Source organism: Mercenaria mercenaria, chromosome 11, assembly GCF_021730395.1.
Source record: "Mercenaria mercenaria strain notata chromosome 11, MADL_Memer_1, whole genome shotgun sequence".
Taxonomy (NCBI): domain Eukaryota; kingdom Metazoa; phylum Mollusca; class Bivalvia; order Venerida; family Veneridae; genus Mercenaria; species Mercenaria mercenaria.
This window is the reverse complement of record NC_069371.1, coordinates 66,494,323-66,518,644: the sequence shown is the minus strand read 5'-3', so window position 1 is coordinate 66,518,644 and position 24,322 is coordinate 66,494,323. Positions and strand designations below refer to the sequence as shown.

The following is a 24,322-nucleotide window of genomic DNA, read 5'->3' as shown; positions in this document are numbered from 1 at the left end:
CACTGTAAATATCATAGATTAGCACTTTTTTGTGGTTTCTACTTCAGAAAAAAAATGTAACGTATTGATAATTAACTATAGATGTGGTACAGTACGTGCGAATGCCTGAATAATACCATCACAAAAAAAATAAAAGGACAGAAAATGGGGAAATCTAAGAATCAGACATACGTTACCTAATATGTTTTAAAGGTCGCTTATGCATAAATCATGCTATGTGGCATTGCAAAACCCCTACTCAGTCATTTATACAGCATGTATCTGTTTTGTTGTACCGTTGCGGCTTCAAGACAGTGGCTTTTGTATTTTCAATGTGTTTGTGTTTTGATCAGTTCTGTATTCTTACTATCATCAATCGAAGAGAATACGAGGGGCGTTCAATAAATAATGATACTCCGTGTGTAGTTCCGTAACCGGTGGTTATTGTTGAATGCGGTTTTAGCACATTATAGAAAAATTTATTGGGAACAAATTGCCATATAAATGATAAAATTAGGTAGATTCAAAGTAAAAAATATAATCATTTGAGTTGTACTCAGGTATACTGGACCATAGCAAAAATAATTATAACTTAGGTTTGTCCTGGGTATCCAGGGTCTCAGAATATTAGAATAACTTGTAAAATTCAATAGTTTTTCTACGGGGTACAGCAATTTATGATGAGTTTGAGTTTGTTTTTAACTACTTACTGCGTTTTTCATTTTATAACACAACTAAAACATCTAAACTCGTGGTTGATTCCATCTGGAATAAGTCTCGAGAGCAATTAATCTATTTTGTAAGAACTTGTTTCGCAATCGAGAATTAAGAAATTAGTATCAACTTTAAATACAAGAACTTTTTCAACGATGAACACACATTACAAAATTGCAAAGGCTTACTGTACTCAACTTATCATTTTTCGAGTAAAAATATACACACTCCATTTAATACTGTTATCATTTTTTTTAATTTTAGTTTTCAAATGTTTATTTTAAGATGATGATTTGTTTTAACTGTTTATACTGAATATTGAACTACAGTTCTAGTTGTTGAATAGTACAATCAAGGAATATCATATCAAATCTCAGTTTTTTGGACATATACATGGTCCAGTATACCTGAGTAAACCTCACTCAAATGATTATATTTTTACTTTGAATCTTCCGATTTTTATCATTCTTATGGCATTTTGTTTCCAATAAATAGCTCGATAATGTCCTGAAACCGCATTTAAAAATACTCACTGTTTACGAACTACACACGGAGTATCATTATGTATTGAACGCCCCTCGTAATTCATTTCCTTTGCCCGAACAATTAACACAAAACAATATTTCTACCATAAGTCTGATATACAAAAATTAAGCCACCCAAGTTGTGCACTTTGACCCTTACTTTTTAAAAACTATGCTATACACGGTTAAATACGGGGGTACAAACGAAGCAGCACGGTGACAATCATATTACTCTCACCAAACTACATCAATCTCTGTAAACATGTTCTTCCTTCTCAATAACGAATTAAAACGTTCAATGGTTAAACTACGATAATAGTAAAAAAGCAGCTTTCTCTTAAATCCAGTCGCCGGCTTTATATATCTATAAATGATAATATATATTACAAAAGAAAAATGGAAGGCATTTGGTATGCCAGACAACTGTAAATATATACCAAAAGCAATTGAACTACAAAATTTATTTTTATGTTTTAGCCATGATGAAAACACGTGAATAAATTAAAATAGTACCTGTTTTCTTGTAGAAATAAGCTCCTTTGGTACAACTCTCGGCACAGTAGCTGAAAAAAAAGATCAACTCAGCGTACATATGTTGATGTGTGTGGGTGTGATTTACAAATTTTAAGTCATATAAACGCCGTTGTATACGTGTGGCAGTGAGCGCAATGGCAAACTTTAAAGTTCTGCCTCATTGGAATATCACGCCGTAGACACACTACATAATACCCCACCCAGTCACATTATACTGACACTAGGCTGACCAGTCCTGGCACTATCCTCTTAATGCTGAGCGCCAATAAGGAAGATACTATACTCATTTTTCACGTCTTTGATATGATGCGGCCAGAGAACGAACAAACGACCATCCGCACTCAATCTTCTTTTAGTCTACGATAACGTTAAACGTTGTTTCTATGGATTGATTGTTTTTGTACTTTTTTGTTGTTACACAAATTGTAAATAAAAAATAGACTATTTAATAAAACGTTAATTTAACATTTTACACTACAGTACGGAGATATATTTTACAAGACACAGCTAAAAATCGTATGGAACTCGCTTCGTCCAGTATTCTATTCGTGCACTCGTCCTATCGTAGCTTTTTATTTAACACGACCGTGTGTTTACCCTAAAATTATTGCAACATTTAAGACACAACACAACTGTAGAACAGAAAATATGCATTACTGTTATAAAATCTTACAAAAGCAAGTCATTCGTTATTGAATTTTAAATTATTATAAGACGACGTTTTATTTTGAATCGGTTCATTTAAAAACAAAACCAACAACACTCTTGATTCTATAAATGCATGTTATATAAAGTGTTTGTCAACCAAAATGAATAAATTGTCAATTGCAACCAAAGTGAATAAATTCATAATATTAGAACATCTGAAATCAACGATTTTTCGTTTCATCTACACGGAGTTCAGAAGCAAAAGACGAAAATTACTACAGTATTATAATCTTTTATAAACCTAATGATATACTGGTATGAAATACATGTGGCTGCTGCGACTCTGTAAAACTGACTAAAGCTAATGAATGATATATGAGATACATGTGGCTGCTGCGACTTTGTAAAACTGACGAAAGCTAATGAACGATATATGATATACATGTGGCTGCTGCGACTCTGTAAAACTGATTAAAGCTAATGATATACATGTGGCTGCTGCGACTCTGTAAAACTGACTAAAGCTAATGAATGATATATGATACACATGTGGCTGCTGTGACTCTGTAAAACTGACTAAAGCTAATGAATGATATATGATATACATGTGGCTGCTAGGGCTCTGTAAAACTGACTAAAGCTAATGAATAATATATGATATACATGTGGCTGCTGCGACTCTGTAAAACTGACTAAAGCTAATGAATGATATATGATATACATGTGGCTGCTGCGACTCTGTAAAACTGACTAGAGCTAATGAATGATATATAATATACATGTGGCTGTTGCGAATCTGTAAAACTGACTAAAGCTAATTATATATGACATACATGTGGCTGCTGCGACTCTGTAAAACTGACTACAGCTAATGAATGATATATGATATATATGTGGTTGTTGCAACTCTGTAAAACTGACTAGAGCTAATGAATGATATATAATATACATGTGGCTGTTGCGACTCTGTAAAACTGACTAAAGCTAATTATATATGACATACATGTGGCTGCTGCGACTCTGTAAAACTGACTACAGCTAATGAATGATATATGATATATATGTGGTTGTTGCGACTCTGTAAAACTGACTAAAGCTAATGAATGATATAAGATATATATGTGACTGCCGCGAATCTGTGAATCTGACTGAAGCTCATGATATATGATATACATGTTGTTGCTGCGACTCTGTAAAACTAACTAAAGCTAATGAATGATATATGATATATATGTGACTGCCGCGAATCTGTGAATCTGGCTGAAGCTCATGATATATGATATACATGTGGCTGCTGCGACTCTGTTAAACTGACTAAATCTAATTATATATGATATACATGTGGCTGCTGCGACTCTTATAAACTGACTGAAGCTAATTATATATGATGTACATGTGACTGCTGCGACTCTGTAAAACTGACTGAAGCTAATGATATATGATATACATGTGGCTGCTGCGACTCTGTAATACTGACTTAAGCTGATGAATGATATATGATATACATGTGGCTGCAGCGACTCTGTAAAACTGACTTAAGTTAATGAATTATATATGATATATATGTGGCTGCTGCTGCTTTGTAAAACTGACTAAAGCTTATGAATGATATATGATATACATGTGACTGCTGCGGCTCTGTTAAACTGACTGAAGCTAATTATATATGATATACATGTGACTGCTGCGACTCTGTAAAACTGACTGAAGCTAATGATATATGATATGCATGTGGCTGCTGCGACTCTGTAATACCGACTAAAGCTGATGAATGATATATGATATACATATGGCTGCTGCGGCTCTGTAAAACTGACTTAAGCTAATGAATGATATATGATATATATGTGGCTGCTGCGGCTCTGTAAAACTGACTAAAGCTTATGAATGATATATGATATACATGTGACTGCCGCGGCTCTGTTAAACTGACTGAAGCTAATTATAAATGATATACATGTGACTGCTGCGACTCTGTAAAACTGACTGAAGCTAATGATATATGATATGCATGTGACTGCTGCGACTCTGTAAAACTGACTGAAGCTAATGATTTCTTGCATACCAGACTCGGATTTCTGGTTATTTCACCGGTGCTGGAGAACACCATCTTATACCCCGGGGTGTAAGATGACTCTCGTGCAGTAAATGACGTATAACGAACTACATCTGTTCAGTAGATTTTTGTAGTAATAAGAATGTTTTACGTCAAACGGAATAAACATCAGATACCTTGATAGTTTCACTTTGTTACGTATAACATATTTCTCGATTCAAAAAACGTCATTTTTCGGAAAAAAAGCATAACGTTTCACTGCAGATGATAAAACAAAACCGGAACTATTACGTTGTTTCAGTCTTTGTAACGTCATGACGTACTTCCTGTTTACGGAAGCAAAGTTCCCGCGCTTTGTTGATATGCCATTTTAAGAAACAATTGCTATAAGAAAATCATTTGTTTGAATTTATTTTTACTATTATTTGTTGAATATGGCATGCAAGAAAAAGATTCAATAACTGGTGGTAGGTGCAGATGGAAATATCCGGCTCTCGGGTAACTGTTTAAGCGGTAACTCGGCAGAAACCTCGTTTCCGCGTAAACAGTTACCCTCGAGTCGGATATTCCCATCTGTACTTACCATCAGTGAAAGAATCTTATAATATGATATACAAGTGACTGCTGCGACTATGTAAAACTGACTAAAGCTAATGATATATGATATACATGCGACTGCTGCGACTCTGTAAAACTGACTAAAGCTAATGATATATGATATACATGCGACTGCTGCGACTCTGTAAAACTGACTAAAGCTAATGATATGTGATATACATGCGACTGCTGCGACTCTGTAAAACTAACTAAAGCTAATGATATGTGATATACATGCGACTGCTGCGACTCTGTAAAACTGACTAAAGCTAATGTTATATTATATACATGCGACTGCTGCGACTCTGTAAAACTGACTAAAGCTAATGATATATGATATACATGCGACTGCTGCGACTCTGTAAAACTGACTGAGGCTAATGATATATGATATACATGTGGCTGCTGTGACTCTGTAAAACTGACTAAAGATAATTATGTATGATATAGATGTGGCTGCTGCGACTCTGTAAAACTGACTAAAGCAAATGAATGATATATGATAAACATGTGGCTGCTGCGACTCTGTAAAACTGACTAAAGCTAATGAATGATATATGATATACATGTGACTGCTGCGACTCTTTGAAACTGACTGAAGCTCATGATATATGACTGACTAAAGCTAATGAATGATATATGATATACATGCGACTGCTGCGACTCTGTAAAACTGACTGAGGCTAATGATATATGATATACATGTGGCTGCTGCGACTCTGTAAAACTGACTAAAGATAATTATGTATGATATAGATGTGGCTGCTGCGACTCTGTAAAACTGACTAAAGCAAATGAATGATATATGATAAACATGTGGCTGCTGCGACTCTGTAAAACTGACTAAAGCTAATGAAAGATATATGACATACATGTGGCTGCTGCGACTCTGTAAAACTGACTAAAGCTGATGAAAGATATATGATATACATGTGGCTGCTGCGACTCTGTAAAACTGACTTAAGCTAATGAATGATATATGATATATATGTGGCTGCTGCGGCTCTGTAAAACTGACTAAAGTTTATGAATGATATATGATATACATGTGACTGTTGCGGCTCTGATAAACTGACGGAAGCTAATTATATATGATATACATGTGACTGCTGCGACTCTGTAAAACTGACTGAAGCTAATGATATATGATATACACGTGACTGCTGCGACTCTGTAAAACTGACTAAAACTAATGACATATGATATACATGTGTCTGCTGCGACTCTGTAACTGACTGAAGCTAATGACATATGATATACATGCGACTGCTGCGGCTCTGTAAAACTGCATAAAGCTAATGAACTATATATGGTATACATGCGACTGCTGCGGCTCTGTAAAACAGACTAAAGCTAATGATATATGATATACATGCGACTTCTGCGACTCTTAAACTGACTGAAGCTAATGATATATGATATACATATGACTACTGCGACTCTATAAAACTGACTAAAGCTAATGATATATCATATACATGTGTCTGCTGCGACTCTGTATAACTGACTAAAGCTAATGTTATATGATATACATGTGACTGCTGCGACTCTGTAAAACTGACTAAAGCTAATTATATATGATATACACGTGACTGCTGCGACTCTGTAAAATTGACTAAAGCTAATGATATATGGTCTACATGTGACTGCTGCGAGTCTGTAAAACTGACTAAGCTAACTATATATGATATACACGTGACTGCTGCGACTCTGTAAAACTGACTAAAGCTAATGATATATGATCTACATGTGACTGCTGCGACTCTGTAAAACTGACTAAGGCTAATTATATATGAAATACATGCGACTGCTGTGACTCTGTAAAACTGACTAAAGCTAATGATATATGATCTACATGGGATTGCTACGACTCTGTAAAACTGACTAAAGCTAATGATATATGATATACATGTGACTGCCGCGACTCAGTAAAACTGACATTGTGCGGTCATACATATGACATGTAAGTGGGTCGAGAATATAAGAATCATATAAGCAATATACTACATATAAAAACTCACACTATACTGTACACACATGTTTCTTTCAACAAATCGTGAGATGAATGCTACAGTATTCTAAATCCTATTTTAGCCATAGTTAAGTTAGCCAAACTCCTTATTTAATCAACATGGACATAGAACACAATTATAATAGCAATTAAGCGACAAAATATACAAGATAATATTATATTAATAAGCTATTCTAAAGCAGAATACAACATTTACCACATTTACCTGTAGTTTCGGCTGCAACTGGAAAAGAAATTATTTAATATATTTACAATAACAATATTGTATGTTAATTATTTATAACAAAACAAGTATAAAGACAACTTTTTGAAACTACAGTTCTGGCTTGTTCACATTGTTACATTTGGTTTATATTGAAGTCAGTTTCATAACAGGGCCATGGCGGCACTAACACACCCAGATAAACACTTGATTCATTGTGAGAAGATTAAAATGTTTGAAATCCAATTCCGTTCCCTTGATCTCGTTTACTTTGACAAAAACAGCTTGGAATCGTGTTCAAAGGCCAGACAAATGTTATACAAAACTCGATTAATTTCTGAATCTGTTGAGATTAGCATAGAGAAAAATGAGGTTTCGAAAGAACATTTTTGTGTCAGTTTGTAAGAATGAATAAATTTACAAGGATTTCAACAGATCTTGTATCTCGAAAACAAGAAAGGCCAAAACTAGTTTGGATTATATTATTTCTTCACATTAGGGAAAATACAAAACCAATGAAATATAAACTATATTTGCTTCGCGGATAGTACATTGGAACGTTGGGATCTTGTTAATTTATAGGTGATATAATAATATTTTTTACCTGCAGGTGATTTCATTCTCGGTTCCATTTTTTCCATAGTTTGTTCCTACAATATGTTAAGACTTCGGGTATGTATTCCCTATCTTCTATCAGCTGGACTTTTGCAGTTGCCCAAATGTTCTAAGGTACAGATATTATCCCCGAACTGTTTCTCTTTCGCGCTGTGTAAAGTTGATCTTCTTTGTATCTTGTTATTTAGTTTATAAGTGTGCTGAAAAAAGACGTAAAATTAATTAAAATCATTTAATTTGATCACGTGATATCATGTTTTAAGAAATAGCAGGAGCTATGACTACCTGAATAACTCGCGACACCTTACATTTTGACTTATTTAATAGAAGAATGGTGTTGAAGACTTCTTCTTTTTATGCCCCCGAAGGGAGGCATATAGTTTTTGAACCGTCTGTCGGTCTGTCGGTCTGTCAGTCTGTCGGTCTGTCAGTCTGTCCGCAATATTCGTGTCCGGTCCATATCTTTGTCATTGATGGATGGATTTTCAAATAACTTGGCATGAATGTGTACCACAGTAAGACGACGTGTCGCGCGCAAGACCCAGGTCCGTAGCTCAAAGGTCAAGGTCACACTTCGACATTAAAGGATAGTGCATTGATGGGCGTGTCCGGTCCATATCTTTGTCATCGATGGATGGATTTTCAAATAACTTGGCATGAATGTGTACCACAGTAAGACGACGTGTCGCGCATAAGACCCAGGTCCGTAGCTCAAAGGTCAAGGTCACACTTAGACGTTAAAGGATAGTGCATTGATGGGCGTGTCCGGTCCATATCTTTGTCAACCATGGATGGATTTTCAAATAACTTGGCATGAATGTGTACCACAGTAAGACGACGTGTCGCGCGCAAGACCCAGGTCCGTAGCTCAAAGGTCAAGGTCACACTTAGACGTTAAAGGATAGTGCATTGATGGGCGTGTCCGGTCCATATCTTTGTCATCCATGGATGGATTTTCAAATAACTTGGCATGAATGTGTACCATAGTAAGACGACGTGTCGTGCGCAAGACCCAGGTCCGTAGCTCAAAGGTCAAGGTCACACTTAGACGTTAAAGGTCATTTTTCATGATAGTGCATTGATAGGCATGTCCGGTCCATATCTTTGTCATTCATGCATGGATTTTAAAATAACTACGCATGAATGTGTGACACAGTAAGACGACGTGTCGCGCGCAAGACCCAGCTCCGTAGGTCAAAGGTCCTAAACTCTAACATCGGCCATAACTACTCATTCAAAGTGCCATCGGGGGCATATGTCATCCTATGGAGACAGCTCTTGTTTTATTGTGTATGGCAGTTTGGTTTCAATAAAACAATTTATTGACATATCGACTTACTGATTGGACAAAAATTAAATATAAAAAAGAAAATGCTGAAGAACACAACTGAAGTGTCACGACTCCCATGACCTCTTGTGGCAAGAAATGGTAAGCGATGAAAAGACCCTTCAGTATTTTGTGTAATTCTTGCGATTAGGATATCTTTTACTTTGGCGGCGAACTTTGAACAATATGTTGAATTACCAAAGTAAGACTCTGTAATGGTTAGCCAGAGTCATTTTAGGTATAAATGGTTGAATGTAAATAATTTACTATTATGAGCTGAAAATTATTAACGCAAGAATAGCAAGGGAAATACCATTCTACTCTCAGACTGATAGAACCCTATTTATGACTATGTTACTAATATAACATAATATAATACTACATTGCTAAAGAATATAACAGTTCAATCGTCAAACTATTTTTCAGTGATGTTTTTGTCTGGCAATTTAATTGGTCATGTAGTACACTTAACAAGGTACCACTGTGCCTTAGTGGTTGTAGGTATAAAATAACATGACCATACGCATTGAGCTGTAGGTTCGAGCCCTGCCTAGGTCAGCAGATGAGCCATCTAGTTGGTTTGCAGAAGGTCAATGGTTCTACCAGGCGGCCATCCATTTCTGAAATAATGCAAGGAGGATCATCTGCGGCCTGCCTCTACAGTTAAAGAAACTTACAATATTCTCTGTTACTATATCGGTGTGGCGTAAAATTGTAATTGTAATATAATTGTACAAAATTAGATTGTTTTCAAGAACTTGGCTCTGATTCACTGTTTTGTTGAGTTTTATATCAAACCGAAACAAGTTAGGAATATGCCGATTTCTTAATTTTAAATGGTAGAGAAAGGACCTAGGTGCGGATCTGGGAATTAGGACAGACTGGGTAGAACTAATAATTTCCGGTAAGCCTGCTGGATTACTTTATCACATGAAAACACTGTACATCACTTGAAGGGTTTCAATCCCACAGAGATTACGGGGGGTGATTCGAAAGCAGCTTCCTCTAACCACTCAGCCATGCATTGGTCTGAGATTGCCGCCATAGAATAATCATGAAAAAACACAAAATGCACCATAATTTGATAATAGTACAAATTAAATATCTTAAAATTACGTCAATGTATTTCCTATCTATTTCATTTAAGTTAAAGTTTTAAAAAAAAAACACAACAGAAGTTGATTCATTTAGCTCAACAATGGAGAGAGATAAAAAAAAACTACAACCAGAATGTTCATTCTGAAGTATCGGGACATTTTATATAAATGATTAAAATAATAAACATTATGTAATACAAGATTTAGATTACCAAAAGGTTCCTTCTAGCACATATAAAATATTCTTTTTAAGGGATATTGTTTAAGCATTATGTTACAAATGTTTAATAATGCAATGACAAAAATATGTTTTGTCATTTTTTTGTGTGCAAACTTAATTAGATCTATTTAAGAACTAATCTAAGTATTAACAGTTTTATCATAACCCAAAGCTGTTTTTTAATATAAGCAAGTGCAGTACATATTATGCTATTAGAAGCATTGGTTTTGCAGTCTGTATTTCACTTCCGGATATTTTCATCACGCGACTACACCAGCGAGTACCCGCACACTTAACACAAACAAATTTCGTACATGCGTTTACGATTCGAAAAACAAATCAGGAAGTAAAAAAGTACGCAAAAGAAATGACTTGCAAATTTGAAACGTTAAAAGCTAAAGGAATCACGTGACCAGGGACAAATTTATTACGTTTTTTTTTGGCGGGAGTCTATTTTTAGATGATGCATATTCATTTCATTAATCTCTATTCTTTACTATGATATATTCAGTCGAGGAGTAACATGATTTAAACTTTATAATTGTGTCTTCTTGTTCTGTTAATTTACGTAGTTGTATTGCACTATTTAAAGATTGGAATAAAGATTGATTATGCGTAAACACATATTGGGCTAGAGGCTATCTGTAATGAATATGCATGAGTCCAAGATGGCGGCGCCCTACGGGAAATCGGATTCCTTTGACGATACCCTTGTATCCATTACATGCTCAGTCAAGTGTGACATGTTCACCATAAGTGTTCCTTCTCTTGCGAAGGAACAATGATACACGATATAGTTGGTTAAGAAAATTACCTCCCTTATAAGAGAACACCAATAAAAAAGAAATATTTAATTCATAAATTACAAATTGTGATCAAAATTAATTGGGACCATTTTTTATTTGGCAAATATAGCAACCAATTTGTTGCACGATTTTAAAATTTTAAAACTATCAACAGAATTGTTCACTAATTATTTGCATCCTTCATTAACTAAGAAAAAGTTAATGCAAAACATAATATCATATTCAGTGAGAAATAAAAGGATCACACGCCTGGAGATGAGATGGAATGTTTGCATAAAAAAATGATTTTGCAAGGGAATGAAAAGTCATATATTTTATCATTTATGGTAAGACGATTAGACGGTTTCAAATTAACTATACTTTATAGATAACCATTACATAGAGACTGTGACATCCAGTGTTTCCAATTAAAATAGGTTTTTTATTTCTTTAAAATAACTGTATCTCTCATCCCAAAGTCACAAAAAAAATGAATAGACATAAGTTCGGAGTGATGTTAACAATAAAGCTCTAATAGATGTAGCAGATGCAACTGATTAAATAACAGAGGACTGAGCATTGGATGACAAATATATATCTACATATATGAGATTATTTGCATCTAAAATTACATGAAAAGGTGGAAGCAGATAGATGAGAAAGAGAGTAAACTGCGAAAGCAATGGAAGGAGAAAGAGAGGAATTAACAGAAGTAGAGAAAAATACCTTTAAAGGCTTTAAATGTAGAGGACAGCTTCTTTACACAACATGCGGGGAAAATTATTCCCGTCTTAAAGAGATCTAAGTGAGATAAAGACAGATATGCAGAGAGAAAGAGAACAAAGAAAGAAGGAAAAAGATATGAGGCTAAAATAATAGTTCTTTCAAAGCAGAAGACAGTTTAATAACATACTAGGGAGAGGAATACAATTCAATATAGATGCAATATTTCTGGTCACAATCTTATTGCCATTTTCTGTATTTCCAGTCTATGAGTTACTACATCAAACGGAAGGAGCAAATAATAACTTGTGAATGTTGTCTAAGTCTACAGGAACAGGGCATACTTTTAGTGATTACTTTTAGAAAGTAAAAAACAGACACAAACTAGAAAATGCTTTTGTAAAAAAGCGCATGTCTACCCCAATGCAAAGTCCTATAGGCAAGAAGTCAATAGGGGTCAGGAGCAAAAATCAAAGAGACACTGATGGTTGGCTGCAATAGGGATCATCTACTTGGCATGTCTAGTCATCCCGCTAAATTTCAACACTCTTGGCCTAGTGGTTCTCAAGTCACTGTTCAGGCTCCTGTGACCTTGACCTTTGATCAAGTGACCTCAAAATAAATAGGGGTCATCTACTCTGCATGTCCAATCATCCTATTAAGTTTCAACATTGTAGATCAAGTGGTTCTCAAGTTATTTCCAAAGAATGATTTTACATGAACAGGCCACTGTGACCTTGACCTTTAACAGACTGACCCCAAAATCAATAGGGGCCATCTACTCTGCATGTTCAATCATCCTATGAAGTTTCAACATTCTGGGTCAAGTGGTTCTCAAGTTATTGATCAGAACTGGTTATCAATGTTCAGGCCCCTGTGACCTTGACCTTTAACGGAGTGGCCCCAAAAACAATAGGGGTCATTTACTCTGCATGAACAATCATTCTATGAAGTTTCAACATTCTGGGTCGAGCGGTTCTCAAGTTATTGATTGGAAATTGTTTTCCATGTTAAGGCCCCTGTGGCCTTGACCTTTAACAGAGTGACCCTAAAATCGTTAGGGTTCATCTACTCTGCATGACCAATCATTCTATGAAGTTTCATCATTCAGGGTCAAGTGGTTCTCAAGTTACTGACCTGAAATGGTTTTCAATTTTCGGGCCCCTGTGACCTTGACCTTTCACAGAGTGACCCCAAAATCGATAGGGGTCATCTACTCTGCATGACCAATCATCCTTTGAAGTTTCAACATTCTGGGTCAAGTGGTTCTCAAGTTTTTGACCGGAAATGGTTTTCCATGTTCAGGCCCCTGTGACCTTGACCTTTAATGGAGTGACCCCAAAATCGACAGGGGTCAATTACTCTTTATGATCAATCATACTGTGAAGCTTCAACATTCTGGGTCAAGTGGTTCTCTAGTTATTGATCGGAAATGGTTTTCCATGTTCAGGCCCCTGTGACCTTGACCTTTGACGGAGTGACCCCAAAATCAATAGGGATCAATTACTCTTTATGACCAATCATCCTATGAAGTTTCAACATTCGGGGTCAAGTGGTTCTCTAGTTATTGATCGGAAATGATTTTCAATGTTCAGGCCCCTGTGACCTTGACCTTTGACGGAGTGACCCCAAAATCAATAGGGGTCATTTACTCTTCATGACCAATCATCCTATGAAGTTTCAACATTCGGGGTCAAGTGGTTCTCTAGTTATTGATCGGAAATGGTTTTCAATGTTCAGGCCCCTGTGACCTTGACCTTTGACGGAATGACCCCAAAAACAATAGCGGTCGTCTACTCTAGCAGCCCTACAAACTTATGAAGTTTGAAGGTTCTAGGTCAAATGGTTCTCCAGTTATTGCTCGGAAATGAAGTGTGACGTACGGACGGACGGACGGACGGACGGACAGACGGACGGACGGACAGGGCAAAAACAATATGTCTCCTGGGGGAAACATAATTACGTCATATGGTGAATTTCTAGCTGAAAATTGCTGTAAGTTTGTTATCTACCATTTGAAAATATATAGTAAGTATGAAAAATACAATAGGAGGTTACAGCATCATAATACGCGGCTAGATTAAATCTCTAGATCTTTACTGGTAGGTTTTATCATTCAAAGAATAAAGCCTTGTTTAATCTTTAAATTTGAATGAAAGTCTTGCAAAATCATGTTAAATTACGATCTTGCTCATACAGTAAAATAAACTAAACATATCATGTAACCACTATACATACCAAATGAAAGTTTTGAACACCTTTTTAAAAACAATGCATCACTGTTTCAAAGAAATGAATTAATATTAGTATAGCAAAATCGTGTTTACCTAAATTAATACACTCAAAATCGGTTATACGCCTCCAGAATAACGCCCTCCTGATTCAGGAATTATTCCGATGACGTATAACCTCTTTCCGTGTATTAAAATCGTTAAAACACGGTTTTTATACATTATTTCTTAAATAAGTCGTACAGCATTTTTTTCCAAAAGCAGGTGTTTACCGATAGTATCTTCAAAAAATGAATAGTCGTATAGGATCCATCAGTGTTAACTTCCCATCAAGATTATGATTGTAATTAACTTTGTCAAAATATTTTATCGTTATCAACAACCCCTTAAAACCATATCTCAACTATTATTTTGCAACCTTTGATTACAACCTCAAACATAATGTTTTGTTTCCTTTGTAACTGCATTGATTTCATACACAATAGGTCACGCTATTTTAAGTTTTAAAATACGAGAGGTGTCCCACCTATTATTGAACACAAAATAAAACGCAATAATCTTACTGGAAATTTTATTTCAATATAACAAATGCTCAATATGAGATCCGTGACAGCTGTATATGAGACAACAGCGTTAAGGTCATGATTCCAAAGTCTTATCTATTGTCTTTTGGTCAAGTTTTTGCCATTCGCCCTGAAGCGCTCATTTACGGCCTCACAGGGTGTTAATTGTCCGTTTCTGTCGTATTCTTTTCAGGATCACCCATTTCCCCAAATCCATCGGGGCGGCATCGAGGGACTTAGGCATCCATTCCTCAGGCTTTACAAAGTTCACTTTATTGTCTTTTATGAGCTGCAAGGTGTGTTTTTAAGTATTTCTTGATGCGTTGTCCTGATGGAAGACCATATATTTTTATCCCTCGGGAAAAAGTCCAGGTACATCATCCTTCAAAATGGCTTCAAAATCTTGTCGATATAATATCTACTATTGACCTTTGTCCCTTTGTCGATGATTCGAATCTCCGTTTTGCCTCTATACGACACGCCTGCCCATGCCATAAAACCAGAGGCAAAATAATCTCTCTTAACGAACTTCAACTTGTCACCCGGATCTTCACCTTTTCTAATGTAACACACACTTCTTCGACCATAGCTGCCCCCTAAATAGAACATGGCCTCATCAGAAGTAACATGATTGTTCCATCTGCCATTACGTAGCTTGCAATACAGTCAACAAGATCGGGCAGGTCTCTTTTTGATCTGAGTCATGTTCAACTGATGTACCTTGCACATTTTTTTAGGCAAGCCTCCAACGTTTCGGATATTATTCGATATACAGTTCCTTCAGATATACCTAGCTTGGATGCAATCTCCTGATGGGTTTGCGGATTCACTTTCGAAATCATACGAGCGAACGTTGCGAACTACGTCAGGTGTGGCCGCTGTAGGCCGTTTTCTGCACTTGGTATACTGGCTCCTAAATAAATCACTTTGGATGTAAACCAACCCTATCACGAATATTCTTAATTGTTCCCATTGATATGCTATGCCCCAATTTATTATCTGAACAGCTAATATTTGGTAACTATGGATTATATATCACTGTGAATGGAAGTACACTTTTCCTGACAATGGTTTAGGAAATACATCACTTTGTGTCATATGTAGTACTTTTTCAAAAGCTGCATCCATCACAGTTTAATGATAACTTTGTCTCAAAAAAGTATCTTAATTCATGAAGAGGTGCTGAATTGATCTTCGTCCGATATAATTCTCCTATAACGTTGACCTAGCTGAAAGGGAATCCGTCCTTGATTTTTTTCGGATGACGTTGAAGACCGACGGCAAACAGACAGTCTGATGGATTTCATGACTGTTGGACAAAGAGGCGTGAAACTCACATCTTATATAATAAAGGACAAACCAACGCGGCTATTTAGATTAAAAATTCGCATAATTTAACCCCGAACTATAATGCCATACGAAAGTAAAACTAAGAACGTCCTTGGTAAAATAAACCAAATTTTATGAAAAAGACTACATGTCAGGATTTATATTTTATTCGTGTGTTTCAAGCATGTATGGTATTTGTATCATTAAACAATTTTATATGAAAGGTCCTATTGTAAAATTGTGTTGTAAGGTAAAGTCAGTATGTCTTAAATCACAAACTGGTTATTTGCGCGAAACATTTGCACATCTCCTACCAATATAAATACGCAAATTACACAAACGGTAATTATTGCAGCACACTGAACAAAGTATTTAGAATTAATTAAATTTTAATCAATATTGGTAAATTGGTTAGCCATTAGGGAACTCATTCACATGTTATAGAGTTTAAGGATCGAAACTATTTCTTTCTGGCGCATTCATTTGAAATTTTGCAAATTAATAAAATCATTTGCACAGTCATTGGATAGTCAGAAATCTATCACAAATACGCTGCGCCTGTGAGCACTGAGTATAATTGTTGATAAATAGCCTATATTAGCCCGTAATGTGAAAAAAAACTTCATAGAGGGATAGTAAATTGACAACCCTAGCACAGGCTTGCGCGGAATTCTGTTTTAGAAATACATTTGACGGACTCCAATACATCAGAAAAGATATCAACGCTTATCCAACAAATTGCTGTTGTAAATAAATCATATACGAAAAAAGGAGTTATGTATCCAGTATTAATTATAGTTGAACATGACATCTATTTTTAATTTATAGTGTAATACTTTACACTGACAAGATATTACAAAATACCTGAACTACAGAATTAATTACTGTAAACACGGTCTCAAGAGTAGTTGTTTTATATTAACATAATAGATAATAACTGTAAACTATGATGATTTGTACGCCAGAAAAATAAACGCTGTAAAAATAACAAAGGAAATTCAATAGACGAACTTTTATATATATGATTGTTTTGCAAAAGACATAGATTTAAATCAACTCCAACCCAAAGAAAAAGTATTCTTAAAAAGCAATATTGTTATTTAAAACGAACATTTTTGTCCATGTATCTTTAAACATCAGTTAAAGAGAAAAATATGAAATCTTTAACGCTAATTTAAACCATAATGTCGAAGTGTTTACAACGATCTAGAAAATACTGCAATATTTAATAAATGATCTTTCATGTTTTGCTTTTTATGCTAGTTGATCTTTTGAAATGGTTACACAATCTACAGTTTGGTTGAAAATTTTCAATGCGTTCATTTTCACCAAATTTGTCAGAGCATGTATAATTTGGTATTGAAAAACGATTAAATGAGTGAAAATAAGTTTTAGTTACGAGTCGCTTAAGTACGGTATAGCGCCTCCGATAATATAACTAGAAGTATTGATTCAGTTATCATGGTCAAATATTTTACCATGAAAGCAATGCAAGTTTTGCTCGAGTGGTGGCTCGAATTATGCAATATCTTTAACATTGAACAGATTTTAAAAACATCAAAACATTATTGAATGTTTTACAGGCTTATTTAAAAATAATATGGCGTAGGCGTTGCGTTGTTGTCAAAACGATAAGTATGTTTGCCCATAGAAACCTTCGAAATTAAAAAAAAACATTTATGTCATGATACACGGCTAGTTTAAATCTCTTAATCATTACTGGTAGATTTAATCATTCAAAGATTAAAGTCTTGTTTAATCTTTAAATTTGAATGAAAGGCTTTCAAAATCATGTTCAATTACGATCTGACTCATACAGTTAAATAAACTTAACATGTAACCACTATACATACCGAATGAAAGTTTTGAACTCCTGTTTCAAAATGAATGCATCACTGTGTCAAAGGAATGAATAATATTAGTATAGCGAAGTCGTATTTTACCTAAATTAATACACTCAAAATCGGTTATACGTCGCCAGAATAACGTCCTCGTGAAATTATTCCGCGGAAGTATAACCTTTCTCCGTTTATTAATAACGTTAAAACAAGGTTTTTTACATTATTTCTGAAATAAATCCAACGTGCATCATTTTTTCCAAATGCAGGTGTTTACAGATCGTATCTTCAAAAACATGAATAGTCGTTTAGGATCCATTAATGTTAACTTCCCGTCAAGATTATCATTGTCACTAACATTTTTCAAAATATTTATCTTTATCAATAACCCCTTAAAACAATATCTCAACTATTATTTTGCAAACAACAACAAAGTTAATAATGTTTTGTTTCCTTTGTAACTGCATTTATTTCATACACAATAGGTCACGCTATATTAAAATTAATATACTAGGGGTACCCCACTTATTTTTGAATACAAAATAAAACGCAATAATCTTACCGGAAATTTTATTTCATTGTAACATATGCTAAATATGAGATCCGTGACAGCTGTATATGAGACAACAGCTTTAGGTCATGATTCCAAAGACTTATCTATTGTCTTTTGGTCAAGCTTTTTTCATTCGCCCTGCAGCGCTTGTTTAAAGCCTCACAGGGTTTAAATTGTCCGTTTTTGTCGTATTCGTTTCAATATATATCACCATATCTCAAAATCCATCGGGGCGGCATCGGGGGACTTAGACATCCATTCCTCAGGCTTTACAAAGTTCACGTTATTTTCTGCGGATTCACTTTCAAAATCATACAAGCGACCTTGAGAACTACATCAGGTGTGGCCGCTGTTGGCCGTTTTCTGAACTTGGCTATACTTGCTCTCAAATTAATCACACTTCGCTGTAAACCAACCTTTTCACGAATATTCTTAATTGTTCCCAATGAAATGATAAGCCCCATTGTTTTCAATGTTTTCTGGACACTTCTATATGAATGGTTAGTCCTCAAAGACCAAGCACCACACCCTCAACTTTATCCGATATTTTAGGTCGTACCACTTTGACAATACTGACATACGGTACATATACATTATCTACCGTATAGTAATATAGATAAAGCAATGTAAGTAACTCGAAAAACTCGTACATCTTAGCCACAGTAGCGATATCTATAGTGTTCAAATATAAATGGGGCACCTCTCGTTCTTTGAATAACGATACATTTTAATATCAAAATATAATATTAACACAACAATTTGTAATATTTACATCGATCAACGTATAACTGACTGTCATTTGAGAAAATTACATTTCATTATAGTTAAGTGTATTATAGTAAAGTACTAACGAGCAAGTCCTTACTAAAATAAACGATAAACAAATATACATCTGACAAGAAAAAATGAAAATTATTTACTGACGTCTTCAGCATGAAGTCGCAGGTTCGATGAGACAAGTTAAGTCTTCCAAATGAAATACCTGAATTGAATTGAAGCAACTTCACATATCTTAGTAATATTTGTGTGACAATAAGGTCATAAAAATGCAATTTTGGACTGAAAATATGTTTTCTAAGCAATAGAATTTATATGTATATATTCCAAAGTATGCTAGAGGTAGGTACAAGTTATATTCTGTGCAACGCAGCTCGGAACTTATTTTGGTCTGAAATTACGTCTTCAAATGGAGATGCGTAGTTATACAGAACTAGTTTTTGTTGTGTGATTCGTCTTGTCCGTACGCAATATTCGTCGACAGGTCCCGACAGCATGGCTGACAAAAACGTCGAAACTTGTGGAAAAGATTTGGAATCTACAATTAATTACCAGGATAATAGTGACTATAAGGAGTTCGCGCAAGTGATTAAACGTCTTGAAACTAGGTTAGATCGTTTAGAGCTGAACACCGAGAACCGTTTTCAGAGCTCTCACGAGGCGGATCACCCGCCACTTGCAAGTAGTTCGTTTCCGACGCGTCCAAATTTGGCTGGGGCGGATGGATCAACCACTCCCTACAGGCGCAAGAGTTCTGGGACCCCTGGGTCCAGAAACAAAGTTCCAATTACCGAGAACTGTTAAGTGTATTAATGTGTCTAGTGTCTTTCCAAAATCACCTCGAAAACAAACATGTACAGATATTATCAGACAATATCACTACAGTGGCGATGATAAATGGTTTGGGAGGATCGAACCTAGCCTTAGACAATCTCACAAAGGGCTATTTACAAGTTTACAATCCAGAGGGGCAATATCGGCCAAATTTTTTGCAGGGAAGAACAACGTCAGAGTCGACAGGCTATCAAGATCAACTTACGAGTGGATGCTTCATCCCCAATTGTTTCGTTACTTAGATCGAGTATGGGGTCCTCACCACGTAGACAGGTTCGCGTCGATGAATTCAACGCAACTTCCAATTTACAATTCCCAACATCTCGACCCATTCACGTCAGTGGTGGATGCCTTCGTGCAGGCCGTACGCAAGGCTTATATGGATATGGATATTCACCTATATTTACAATGGAAATATACCGGATACACACAGCCAACATCTATACTATACTCAGTTGCTGTTGGGACCTAGGCTTATGGACAAGCACAGCAAAGTAGAACAACAAAAACAGTAAGTGACCTTATAACGGAGATTTAATGTAAAACATAAAAGTGTTGACGCTAAAATCTACTACGAAATATTAATAGTATTTGTCATGTGTTTAAGAATCGATAGAAATATCCGTCCCGAGGGCACCTGCTCATTGGGCGGTAACGAAGCTTGCCGAGCTCAGGCGGCCAAGAACGGGTATTTCTATATCCGATTCGTAAACACAGGAATGATATGTTTTCTTGCATATCGTTTCCATATAAGCATTTTATTCTGACAGATTATTTTTGTTGCATACCGTATTTTACAAGGGGGCCCTCCTTGGCCGAGTGGTTACGGTCGCTGACCCCTCATTAATGTGAGTTCGTGCCTCACTCGGGGTGTTGAATTCTTCATGTGAGGAAGCCATTCATCTGACTTACGGAAGTCGGCGGTTCTACCCATGAGCCCGCTAGTGATGAAATAATGTACGGAGAGGCATCTGGTGTCTTCCTCCACCTTCAAAGCTGAAAAGTTGCCATATGACCTATAATTGTGTTGGTGCGACGTTTAACCAAAACAAATAAAGTATTTAAAAAAATAGAATAAATAAAGCAGATAGAAATACTTTCTTTGTAACACTCTTTGTTATAGTAAAGTATGTACAAAAAGCGCGGGAAATTAACGTCCATAAGCAGAAGTGACTTCATGACGTTTCAGTGACGAACAATAACAAAGTTCCGCATTAGTTTTATCGTTTGTAGCGTAACGGTATGTTCTTACGGTAACAGTAACCGTAAAATAACATATTTTGAATCGAGATATTTACTGTGAGGAACGGAGAGAAACTATCGAGGTACCTGATGTTTGCGTATTTTACATAAACGATAGGTAATGAATCATGAATCACTAGTTGTCATTAACAGCACGAGAGTCATCTGGCATGGGCTGCCAGACGGGTTTTGCCGGCATGGTTAAAATCAGCGGAAACGCCAGTCCGGTATACAAGAAACGTATTTATGTACTGACCTCTCGCGCAATATTTGGTAATGTCTTTTTATAAAACAACGGAAATTTAATTTCAAGTTTACATTTGTACTAGCATGTTTGTGAAGTTTATGAACGATAATCGAATAACTAAATGATCAATACTTAAGTAGATTTATAGTTTTATTGTAAATAAAAAGCATATCTGGTACTGTTCAAATTGTGCATCGTTTGTTAATATCTTTTATGATAAATAATAATTGGTTATTAGCTTTGTATCGGGAAATATGCACGAGTTCTGCAGCGGAAATAAATTGCGCGACTTTAGGAGCGAAATATTCTTTCGCATTTTAACCTGATTTTCATGACACTTATCATACTGTTTATTTCTTATCTATTCCAGGTTTTAAACTTGGTTTTCAGAGATAAAAGCTAGATCAAAAGAAAGGTTAGATCATAGATAAACCTTGTTGACACTTTAGAGTTCACAATTTTATTGTACCTGGTCTTCAGTAAACTTAGTCCGAATGATGACCTAAAAGTATCTTGGTTATGTCTGAAACTTAATTTCCTTATCTTAGATAAAAAGATAAGTCACTAGATCAAATTATGGAAAATTCTTTGTTTACACACTTGACGGAATTTTTATAAAATATAGCCGGAATAATTGCCCTAAGACATATCTAAAACAATCGGGTATAGTTTTGTGAGCACCTAATCTAAAGTTTTATTTCAGAAACAACTACATCTATTAAATTATAACCGACTGAAATAAATTAGTATGATAACTCTTGATTGAATTTAATGATAATCATGGCTTTTTTTTTAACTTAAATGTTAAGACTGCAAAGCAGAGCCCCATCTGTACTCTCAGTGCTTTGATTAAATTAATTTGTGTATTCCATTTTTATGAGATTTCAGCATACTTGTGAACATAAAATTAAATTTCATAACTGTTTCAAGTAAGTAGGTCTTACATTTTTTGTGAAAATGATGCAGTAATCATTTGAAATCGTCTATGGCAAGCAGTTTCTAGTAAACAAGGAGACCAAGTAAGCTGTGTGCTAAAGTTACATAGAAATATTGCATCATCTAGTCAGAGCCATTTCTATATGCTGCAATTTTATTATTGAAATGGTCCGTAAATGTTTGCCAGATTTTATAATTGAGATTACTATTTTTTGTTTCACAAGTATTTTCTACTATTTAACATAGAACTGACACAAATTTAAGGCAAACTATCATCGCAAAAACGTGACACAAAATATCACATCGAAATCAAGGGTTGCATACTCGTCCTATGACCATCTCACCTCAGGATATCTTTGCAAAACCAGGATTTTGGCAAACTTCACTGCCATTTTTAAGTGACTTAGAAACTTCTGTTTAAGCTTGGATGGTAGTTTAGGGGCCAAGGAGCAATAAATGATATAGTTTTGTATTATTATTAATTTTCTTATGTACAGAAAAGTTGATTAAAAAATTGTCCAGTTGGATTTTTCCATTTCCAGTCGGAGATATGGCGTCCAATTGGAATTTTTGAAAACCCAATCGGACATTTTTCCAATATTTTGACAGGCTGGATTTTTTCCGGGCGGAAAACAATAATGTTTTTATAACAAAATTAAAGGCATATTTGCGTTTCTTTTGTGTTTTATTGTCTTTTTGTCTGAGTTTGAGATCCATAGTATGGTAAATAAAAAAATCCCATTTAAAAAGCTGGAAAAAAATCCGATTAGACATTTTCAGAAAAAACCTTCAGATTTATTGTAAACACTTATAAATAGGATCAATGAAAACCCTTAAACATAAATAGTGAATAACGATGTTTTTAGTCAGTTTAAAATGGGGTTTTTAAAAAATCTAAATCCAATTGGATTGTTTTCCAAATTTAGGAGTTGGAATTTTTTCCAACTTTTAAAGTTGGAAATTTTTTCCAGCTTTTAAAGTTGGAAATTTTTTCCAGCTTTGAAAGTTGGACTTTTTTCCAGCTTTAAAAATTGGAAAAATATTCAGATTAAAAAATGGGACTTTTCCAATTTTGAATGACTCTGGTCATTGTAAAGCTGAAATACTTCTTTTCTAAGCATTTTTGAACTGCATTAATATAAATTTACTGACGGGTAAATACTGTCTGTTATTTGATACCTATATATAAATTATTATGAGTTCCAATGAAATCTGATACGTCAATATTTTTCTAATATAATGTTGACGTCCAAATAAATGTCACATAGGGCCTGCGACGTCATTTGTGACATCAGTTTCATGTATGCCATTGCGTTTAAAAGTTTCTATAAACAGGAATTTGTACCATTCATATAGAAATCATATACTTTTGTGAATGTTACAAAATATTTGTATTGCATCTAGAAATTGGCACTCCATATTTCTCGGAATAATATTCCACCCATTACGTCGCCGAATATCCGAAGCATATTTCAAGCGTATTTTCTCAAATCTTATACAAATCTAACCAATCATTATTCCAAGATAGAAACTAAATATAATTTTCTTTCGTATTATGCTATAGCGCAACCATACCGTATAAAGAAATAAATTTTTTGTTGCGCATCAACATGTGACATTTTTAGCCTGTCGAACGGATTCTGTTGTTTCTATGATAGAAAAAAGAGTGAAACACCAGTTTCAAGACACTAAATTTTGAGATAGTAATGGTCCAAAATA

The 24,322-nt window shown here is 35.1% G+C and overlaps 1 protein-coding gene across 1 annotated transcript in view; it reads right to left on the bottom strand.

The window, feature by feature from the left end:
* Positions 1-24,322, bottom strand: part of LOC123531919 (uncharacterized) — a 69,277-nt gene that overhangs the window by 4,503 nt on the left and 40,452 nt on the right. Inside the window, exons 3-5 of the mRNA XM_053518162.1 lie at positions 7,891-8,101; positions 7,290-7,307; positions 1,731-1,780 (exon numbers count right to left, since the gene is read on the bottom strand). Of these exons, the coding sequence (XP_053374137.1) occupies positions 1,731-1,780; positions 7,290-7,307; positions 7,891-7,927 (105 nt within the window). The 5' untranslated portion in view covers positions 7,928-8,101. The remainder of the gene's footprint in view (positions 1-1,730; positions 1,781-7,289; positions 7,308-7,890; positions 8,102-24,322) is intronic.